The sequence below is a fragment of the Quercus lobata genome, chromosome 3 (assembly GCF_001633185.2).
Source record: "Quercus lobata isolate SW786 chromosome 3, ValleyOak3.0 Primary Assembly, whole genome shotgun sequence".
In the NCBI taxonomy this organism is placed as follows: Eukaryota; Viridiplantae; Streptophyta; class Magnoliopsida; order Fagales; family Fagaceae; genus Quercus; species Quercus lobata.
Genome location: NC_044906.1, coordinates 69,551,589 through 69,561,904, shown reverse-complemented (window position 1 = coordinate 69,561,904; position 10,316 = coordinate 69,551,589). Strand labels below are relative to the sequence as shown.

At 38.9% G+C, this 10,316-nt stretch overlaps 1 protein-coding gene across 2 annotated transcripts; it reads left to right on the top strand.

The window, feature by feature from the left end:
• Positions 1-2,450: 2,450 nt before the first annotated feature.
• On the top strand, positions 2,451-9,865 carry LOC115982982 (cell number regulator 2-like). Of its 2 annotated transcripts, XM_031105751.1 has the most exons (4): positions 2,451-2,656; positions 3,002-3,073; positions 3,290-3,517; positions 9,386-9,865. In XM_031105751.1, the coding sequence occupies exons 1-4, from the start codon at positions 2,581-2,583 to the stop codon at positions 9,391-9,393; spliced, it is 384 nt and encodes a 127-aa protein (XP_030961611.1). In that variant the 5' UTR covers positions 2,451-2,580; the 3' UTR covers positions 9,394-9,865. The 2 variants fall into 2 exon arrangements, with proteins under 2 accessions (XP_030961611.1, XP_030961610.1); XM_031105750.1 differs by lacking the exon at positions 2,451-2,656 and having other exon boundaries at positions 2,881-3,073.
• The last annotated feature ends 451 nt before the right edge of the window (positions 9,866-10,316 follow it).

Sequence of the window (10,316 nt, the reverse complement as noted above, 5' to 3'; positions counted from 1 at the left end):
TATAGTTATTAGTTATGAGTTATGACTAACGTAAAAATAGATATGGTTCGGCCCTCCAAGTGAAAAATCCTAGCTATGCTCTAGATATTGTTGGGAAAAATTCTATATAAGTGGGAATAAATTTCAACAAGTATAGCGGAACATAGCCACACAAGAACACAAATATTTACGTGTAAACTCTTTCTCTTTAAAGGGAAAAACCATAGGACAAACTCCGAATAATTTCATTATATTAAATAGAGATTATGAGTTATGACTAACGTAAAAATAGATATGGTTCGGCCCTCCAAGTGAAAAATCCTAGCTATGCTCTAGATATTGTTGGGAAAAATTCTATATAAGTGGGAATAAATTTTAACAAGTATAGCGGAAACATAGCCATGCAAGAACACAAATATTTATGTGTAAACTCTTTCTCTTTGAAGGGAAAAACCATGGGACAAACTCCGAATAATTTCATTATATTAAATAGAGATTACAACACTTAGAGATATAACTTGAACAAAGAAAAAATTTTCTTTTTCTTTTCACTCACTGCTCTCTTCCTTATTGTGTATCTCTCACAATTTTCTCTTGCTCTCTATATTTTTCTCTTCTCTTTTACTTGCTCTAACTCACGTAGTTCTCCAAGACTGCATTGTCCTCAGTCTCACTCACTGGAACTTCTCTTCTTGCTCACTAGTCGAATGGCCTTTCCTTTTATTTCTGCATCTTTTCCTTCTTTTAATTTCTTCCTTTCACACTCTTGACATCAAATCACAATAAATGCAATTCACTTGCCTTTAGCCAATTTCTTTTTTCTTTGGCTCTCCCTTAGGCTGAATAGCCTTAAAGCATTCACACCCGCAATGCTATATGCCATATGTAGATATGTTTTACCATCAAGACACTAAAACACAGCATTACCCGGTCTTGTATTCTTAAAAAAATTTACAATTGTGCTTCTGTCACAAATTTGTGACGGTACTGTAGCACAATTGTAAAACAAAATAATATTTTTTTTATTTCCAGGTATTTAATGTATCTGCCACTTTCTCTCTCTTCATTTTCTCTGTTTCTCATCTCTCTCTCTCTCTCTCTCTCTCTCTCCCCACAACGTTCAGCCCTCTCTCTCATCACATCTCTGTCCTGGCCTCTTTCTCTCATCACATCTCTCTTTCACGATGGCTTATATTGATCGGTGTTTAAGCTGTGAAGTTCAACTGGGTACCACTGTCCGGCATGGGTCTAGTGGCGCCGTGGGCTTGGTGGTTCGGTGGCGTGGTCCTCTGATGGAGGCGCTCAACCTTGCCTCCAATGATGGGCTGCCCAAGCTCGTCGATGATGGGTTGTGATTTTTCTAGCGTGGGTCCAGTGGTGGGTTGTGGTGTATGGGTGGTTTAAGGGGCTATGGATTCCGATAGTTTTGGGTGTTGTGGTGTGATGGTTTGAGGGGTTGTGGATTTTGATGGGGTTTGGGTTAGATTTGGATTGATTGGTTTGGGTTAGTGTGGTGGGCAGTGGTGGTGGTGGTTTGGTTGTGATTGGGTTGTTTTTGCTATGGGTTTGCTAGGTTTTTGGTGGGTTATTGGGGTTTTTTTTTTTTTTTTTTTTTAATTTGGGTTATTGGTTCTGGTGGGATTTTTGTGGGCAGTGGGCAGTGGTGGCATGGTGGTGGCGTGATGGTAGTGACTAGGTTGTTGAGAGAAGGACATAGTGGGAGGGACAGAAATGAGAGAGGGGAGAGATAGAGAATTTATTTATTATTTTATTGTATAATTATATTATTTTAATATGTTATATCGTAAAATAAAAGATAAAATGTTAAATATATTATAAAATAATCTAGTATAATAGGTGAAGTAATTTTTGAAATAATAAAATAGAATAATTTAAAAATATGGGATACAAATGCTCTTAATGCATTAAGCCATTAACCCTTTTCTTTTATCTTTTTCTCCTCATCGTGTCTAATGCATCTAGACCAACTAACTCCAATAACTCATGTTGACTGACTTTTGTACATAATTCAGAAAAGTTTAAATGAGCATGTCTAGGACAAGTGGGCTGGACACACGGTGCAGTACGCCCAATAGATATGGGATTCACATCAGGTGCAATACCTAGGGTATTGTATCTGGTGTAATACCTAATCAATGGCTGAGTTTGAAAGATTGAAAAAACAATTTTTAATCTCAGTCATTAAATAAAATATATTTAAAAAGAGTAAAAAAGTTAAAAAAATTGTAAGGAAAGTGGAGGTATTGCACCAGATGCAATATCTTAGGTATTGTACCTGATGTGAACGTTATGAGTATCTGTCCTCTGACAAGTGATGGATCCCACATATATGAGATACCTAGAAGGTAGATCCATATTCTCAAAAAAATATAGAAGGTAGATCCATGATAGATTTTTACCTCTTCATAACCTCATTTAATTTCCCCCAAAAACAAAAGTCACCTGGCCGATGACTTGTCTGCGAGTGAATAAAAAAACCATATCCAATCTCTTTATAAACAGAACTGATCAAACAGGTAGAGGCATATAGAGCTCTGAATTTGCCATCCTCTTCCTGATACATCTTTCCATCTCTAAAATATGGCTGCTCCACAGCTTCCACCCAGGGGAAAGTGGACCACCAGAGTATGTGGTTGCTCTGAAGACTGCTCCAATTGTAAAGGAATCCTCTGTTGTTTTATTTTATTTTATTTTGAAAAAAATCCCAAACTTTATAATATGATCTTGTTTGAACTTATATTGAGCAACATACATAAATTGCAAATTTCAATATTGAAGTGTTTCATATAACTCAATTTTTAGTTGATGGTAAAATTGACCGTAATTTTTTGGTTAAAATACTAACAGACGGGTGAAAATCTTTGCTTGTATTTTGTTTAGAATGCAATGGGTGGCCTTTCGGGTAGTGGAATCTATTCAGAGTGTTGTTTTACAAGTTCAAATGCTTTCAACATCTTTTTAACAAATTCTATTGTCTTTTTTTTTCTCTCTCTCTCCAAAGGCTGGGTTACCTGCGTGTGTCCCTGCCTCACCTTTGCCCGCAATGCTGAGATAGTGGACGAGGGAAAAACATGTAAGCAAATTCTACTCATTGTTTTATGATATATATGCATGGGATTATATGCCATTATGGGAAAAGTACACTATCACACACATGTATACGCCATCTCATCAACAAAGAACATTTGTGATTTAAGTTAAAAAGTTTCAGTCTCATGGAGTCATGGTCATGGGGATGATTCTATATGCTTTTAAATTTTGTTTATTGTCTGCTATTTTTTGCATGCAGCTGCTTTTACCGCAGGCCGAAACTATTTGGTGCTTTGCAATTTCGTGCCGCTTTTGGGCGCAACTTTATACGGATGCACGTACCGATCCAAACTGAGACGCCGCTTTGATTTGCCAGAACAGCCATGCAGCCCCTGCGAGGATTGCTGTGTCCATCACCTATGCTGTTTTTGCGCTCTTTGCCAAGAGCACCGCGAGCTCACAAACCGTCAAATGGATCCAAGAGGAGGTAAAATAGTTCGTGACTTTAAGATTTTCCTAACTACTAGACTACGTATTAGGCCATAAATTTGGACAAAGTTTATTTACAAAATTAGTTGTAACCTTATACTACAATCTTACTTAATAAAATAAATATTATTATATATTTTGAAAATATAACAGTTGAATTACATATTTTTTACGCTCTTAATACACATATCAAATTTTGTGTCAATCAAATATTATTTACTATATATGGGGCCCAATAATTTGTGGTCCTGGCCCATTTTTAGATTGGGGCCCAAGGCCCAAGCCGAGGAGGGATATAGCCAAGGATGGGTAATAAAAGTCCGAGTAGTCTTGGGACATAGCCAAGGATAATTCTGTCCTCGACATATCCGAGGTCCCCTTGAAAGAAAGGGCAAGAATGGTATAGGAGCAGTTTGGGAAAAAATCTAAAATATCTAAAATATCTATGTCAATAGAGAAGGAGACGTTGGATAGTATAACGACCAAGGACAAAGGGAAAGCTGCCATTACTGCCATTCAATACTCTGCACTTGACAGAGCCATGCTCTTCAACTTTTACAATCATCCCCAACCACTATAGGTATAGGCTGACAAGACAAGTCTTAAGCCCTAAAAAATTGAGCTCACACATGGACGCTGGTGAGAGGATAAATGCCAGTATAAAAGGTTAAGAGAGGCAGTATGAAAAGGGGGGGGGGGAACAATCAATCCTTCCAGCCATGGCGTCCTTAAGATAAGGAGAATAATAAGAGCTCAAAGCTCCCTAGACTCCCCGAATGAGATTCATTAACCGGAACCAATACAAACCACCGTCCGATGATCAAGGCCTAACCTTTCAAGTCCACGCTTTACAAATGATATTGTCTGGGCCCTCTTTACGTACGATCCTAATATTCTCTTGGGATCGTCACGAATCGAGGCCCTACAATTGGGCCCAAGGCCCGAGCCAAGGAGGGGTATAGTCGAGGATGGGTAATAAAAGTCCGAGTAGTCTTGGGACATAGCCGAGGATAATTCTGTCCTCGGCATATCCGAGGTCCCCCTGAAAGAAAGGGCAAGAATGATATAGGAGCAGTTTGGGAAAAAATCTAAAATATCTATGTCAATAGAGAAGGAGACGCTGGATAGTATAACAACCAAGGATAAAGGGAAAGTTGCCATTACTGCCATTCAATACTCTGCACCTGACAGAGCCATGTTCTTCAGCTTTTACAACCACCCCCAACCACTATAGACATGGGCTGACAGGACAAGTCTTAAACCCTAGAAAATTGAGCTCACACGTGGACGCTGGTGAGAGGATAAATGCCAGTATAAAAGGTTAAGAGAGGCAGTATGAAAAGGGGGGGAACAATCAGTCCTCCCAGCCATGGCGTCCTTAAGATAAGGAGAATAATAAAAGCTCAAAGCTCCCTAGACTCCCTGGATGAGATTCATTAACCGGAACCAATCCAAACCACCGTCCGATGACCAAGGCCTAACCTTTCAAGCCCACGCTCTACAAATGATATTGTCTGGGCCCTCTTTACGTACGATCCCAATATTTTCTTGGGATCGTCACGAATCGAGGCCCTACAATTGGCGCCGTCTGTGGGAAAGACTTGTGTCTTGGCATAGGTGGTGGGTGGAGACAATCCCTCGCATCATTTCCAACAGCCGGATGTAGTATTCTAGCGTAAAGTTCCACTAGGGGCTACATTTCTTCACTAGGGGTTGCGTTTCGTAGCGTCAGCAGCACGGATGGTTCTAGGGGCTTGGCTGAGGAGCTAATCCCCCTAAACCAAGGTCTCACGCCATAGCCGAGGGGTTAATTCCCCCAACTACTTAATGAATCTAAGTTTTAGACAGAATCAAGGTATTGCATGGTCCTCGGACTCAAACTTATGGGGAAACCAACTACTTAATGAATCTAAGCTTTGGACAGAACCAAGGTATTGCATGGTCCTCGGACTCAAACCTATGGGGAAACCAACTACTTAATGAATCTAAGTTTTGAACAGAACCAAGGTGTTACAAGGTCCTTGGACTCAAACCTATGGGGAAACCAACTACTTAATGAATCTAAGTTTTGGACAGAACCAAGGTATTGCATGGTCCTCGGACTCAAACCTATGGGGAAACCAACTACTTAATGAATCTAAGTTTTGGACAGAACCAAGGTATTGCATGGTCCTCGGACTCAAACCTATGGAGAAATCAACTACTTAATGAATCTAAGTTTTGGACAGAACCAAGGTATTGCATGGTCCTCGGACTCAAACCTATGGGGAAACCAACTACTTAATGAACCTAAGTTTTTGACAGAACCAAGGTATTGCATGGTCCTCGGACTCAAATCTATGGGGAAACCAACTACTTAATGACTCAAATCTATGGGGAAACCAACTACTTAATGAATCTAAGTTTTGGACAGAACTAAGGTATTACATGGTCCTCGAACTCAAACTTATGGGGAAACCAACTACTTAATGAATCTAAATTTTGGACAAAACCAAAGTATTACATGGTCCTCGGACTCAAACTTATGGGGAAACCAACTACTTAATGAATCTAAGTTTTGGACAGAAGCAATAAGTTTTGGACAGAACCAAGGTATTGCATGGTCCTCGGACTCAAACCTATGGGGAAACCAACTATTTAATGAACCTAAGTTTTGGACAGAACCAAGGTATTGCATGGTCCTTAGACTCAAACCTATGGGGAAACCAACTACTTAATGAATCTAAGTTTTGGACAGAACCAAGGTATTACATGGTCCTCGGACTCAAACTTATGGGGAAACCAACTACTTAATGAATCTAAGTTTTGGACAGAACCAAGGTATTGCATGGTCTTCGGACGGGATACCTAAAAAGGACTAAGACTACAAAAGCCATTAGGAAGGCGGTGAAACGCTCTAAGTACTTGGCGGCACACATGGACGGTCCACTTTCAAACCACCCATCCTCGGATGATTACCTCCTACACCGCACCGAGCATACAGCTGTCGTCTAGGCTGGTTTGGGGTATGTATCGTTTTTTCAAGTCGGCACTATTGTGCCGAATAGCTCTATTAAGTTCATAATAACATATTTTTCTTAGCAAGGGTTTCAGCCCTAAGTATTGTTTCTTTTAGGACGGCATTATCAAGCCGAATAGCCCGATAAATACAGTATTACATCTTTCTCTCAAATAAAGGTTTTTGCCCTAAGTATCATTTGTTCAAGTTGGCATTATCGTACCGGATAGTTTCAATAAGCACATAGCTAGGTCTTTTTATTAATTGGGATTTCGGCCCTAAGCATCGTTTAGAATTAAAAAAAAAAAAAAAAAAAAAAAAAAAAAGTCACATGGTGGTACGTTTACTCACGGCATAACCATTTCAAAAAGAAAAGATAGAATATACAAAACAAAGTAATGTTAATTTTTATTAATATAAAGAAGTATTACAACGTACAATGAAGTGCTTAAACAAGCCTATACAGGAAACGAATTACAAAAACGATAAAAGGAAAAAAGAAAAACGACAAACAAACAACCAAAAGTCTTTCTAAGCTCTGCTCCGAAGTCTTTCCAAATTCTGCCCCAGCAGCAACCATATTGAAAGGAGGACCTCCCTTGGTGAAAGAGGAGAAGAAGAGGAAGAAGTAAAAGCACCAAGATGGATCTGGTGACGGGAGAGAAGAAGAAGGGGAGGCAAAAGGAGGCAGCAGTGAACGAAGAGAGGAAGAAGCAGGGATACTTAGTCCCCGCGTCAGTCCTGACTCCTAACACGCTGGTGCCATATAGCTATGCTCATGAGAGAGCGGCTGGTACTGGTAAGGGACAACCCCAGCTCAATCACACCAAAAGCTTGATGTGACTAGCACCTGCTTTGGATTTTGGCTGAAGGAAGAGGGGAAGCATCTTGAGTCTCTGCCAACCCTGCCCTGACCGAGCCATCTTAAGTTTCGGAGGGACAAAGCGCTTCTGAGAAGGATGCGATCTTTTCATCCCTGCTTCTACTTCAAATGTGTCACACTATAAGCTTTGGCTATGCTGGTAAGGAAGACTTGGAGCACAGCTTGAGGGTTGAGGTTTTAAGAAGGTTAGAGAGTCCTTACACGAAGGGAATACCCTCTCATTTGGCTTCTTATATGGAAGGTGAATTCAATGGCATTTAATCCGTGCAGATTTCCAAGAAGATCTGCAAGTAAGGTAGCGTCTGTTCAACTCCCCAATGTCATCTGTAACTGTCAGATTTGTTTGGCCTCGTAAAGGAAATTCATTAAAGACACGCCTCGTACACGGAAACGATAGGAGCGCATCGTGTGTAAATCTAGAAGAATGTCTCGTAACCTGGCGCATTTCCTGAGTAGATGAAGAGACACCAACATTAATGAAGGACAGAGCTAAACGAACTGTGATAAAGGTTTGGCATCACCAAAACCCTCCTCTCCGACTAGGAGGTCGGACAGCAGGATTTTGAGGGGCTATTGTGGGGCCCAATAATTTGTGGCCCTGGCCCATTTTTAGATTGGGGCCCAAGGCCAGAGCCGAGGAGGGGTATAGCCGAGGATGGGTAATAAAAGTCCGAGTAGTCTTGGGACATAGCCGAGGATAATTCTGTCCTCGGCATATTTGAGGTCCCCTTGAAAGATAGGGAAAGAATGGTATAGGAGCAGTTTGGGAAAAAAATCTAAAATATCTAAAATATCTATGTCAATAGAGAAAGAGACGTTGGATAGTATAACGACCAAGGACAAAGGGAAAGCTGCCATTACTGTCATTCAATACTATACACCTGACAGAGCCATGCTATTCAGCTTTTACAACCACCTCCAAGCACTATAGGTATGGGCTGACAAGACAAGTCTTAAACCCTAGAAAATTGAACTCACACGTGGACGCTGGTGAGAGGATAAATGCCAATATAAAAGGTTAAGAGAGGCAGTGTGAAAGGGGGGGGGGGGAACAATCAGTCCTCCCAGCCATGGCGTCCTTAAGATAAGGAGAATAATAAGAGCTCAAAAGACTCTCCAGATGAGATTCATTAACCGGAACCAATCCAAACCACCGTCCGGTGACCAAGACCTAACCTTTCAAGCCCACGCTCTACAAATGATATTGTCTGGGCCCTCTTTATGTACGATCCCAATATTCTCTTGGGATCGTCACGAATCGAGGCCCTACACTATATGATCTATAAGCTTATATTTTATACATAATTTTAAACAACAAAAACTTGTAATTTAAATAATTTATTGATGACATAACTATTGATTTTTAATTTTCTAGAAATTTTATAAGTATGAAGGATATAAGAAGAAAATGTAATTCAATTGTGAATTTATCAAAATTCACCTCCAATAAAAAGGTATTAAGTAAGGTTATAACTTTAGGTTACAATCAATTTTGTAGCTAAACTTCATTCCATAAATTTACATGCACGACTGAACTACAAGCTGTTGTCCCTAAGAACAATAATTGATAAATAAATAATCTTCAAAATATTAATTAAATAATCATATGTCACATAAATTAGAATTTACTGTAAAATTAGAAAATATTTGAGATATATTACATCAATGATGCTTTAAAGTTATCTCATAATGTGAAAATAATTTATCGTCAATTCATAAATTTTTAGATGGTGGAATAGAGACATGGACTATGTCACTATCTTAAGACGATACACGCTGTTTATAAGATTTCTGGTGTAGTAAATTAACAATATTGTGTGTACCGCCCCTAAGATACAATAATCCATTCACCGTACTGATTATCCTTACAAACCTACACAACTTATAGGATATGAAGCTTCTCAAAATAATACTTTCATTTTATCAGAAATATAATATATGAAAAACACATATATTCTCAAAAGAAGTGAAAAATGACAAAGCAGGTCACTAGCAGCTGCTAATCAAGATTGCAAGGATAAGAAACTCAAGATGTAATAGAAGTGCTTGGGCTTATGAAGCTAAGGATATGCAAGGAGTTATCAAATTGTGTGGTGTAGCTAGCAGCAATGCAAGTTCAACAAATGGGGCTGTACAGGAGGCTTTGATGGAAGCAGTCATCACAGCCAACAACTACGGATTTAATAGGATTCTCTTTTTGACAAACAACAAGAATCTGATCCAACTTGTTCACAGGTCTAAGACTCCAGCTTGGCATGAGAGGTCCTTGATGGCTGATTTGGATATTTTGTATCAAAGTGGTTTTGTTTGTAATCTGTTAGTTGTCCCCAATTGTATCCTTGATTTTGTTAATGTTGCTGCAAAAATGGCAATCCGAATGCCACTACATCATACTTGGGTTCATCCTAGTCTTTTGTAATTTGATAAACTCTATATCTTCCTTTACTGGTATCAAAAAAAAAAAAGAAGTGAAAAATGACAAAGCAAGGGGAAAAAATTGACCACATTATGCTTTTGACACTTGCTATATCTATATCAAAAAACTCAGTCGTAGAATATTATCCACCAGTCCATATATGTCCCTTGAATGAGAAAATTTAAGATAGAATTATTTTTTGAAGTAGTATCAAACCATATATGACTATCTATTTAGTATGATAATTTCTTAGGAGAATATATTTAGTATCAAATAACACCATATCAGCGGTATCAAAATCTAATAAGTGCGAAACATGTCAACAAAAAATAACTAACACGCTAACAATTGAAAGACACGTGTTAGTGGATAAGTTTTTTATGCACATGTCGCTTGTTCATTAGATTTTGATATAGATGACGTGATATCATTTGAAATAAAATACTTTTTCATTTCTTAATGCCTATTTACTAAAGACAGTATCTACTCACAAAAAAATT

Coding starts and splice junctions, on each gene's coding strand:
- LOC115982982 (XM_031105750.1), top strand. CDS start 2,887: ATGGGTGGCCTTTCGGGTAGTGGAATCTATTCAGAGTGTTGTTTTACA. Junction 3,074..3,289: donor AGTGGACGAGGGAAAAACAT/GTAAGCAAATTC, acceptor TTTTGCATGCAG/CTGCTTTTACCGCAGGCCGA.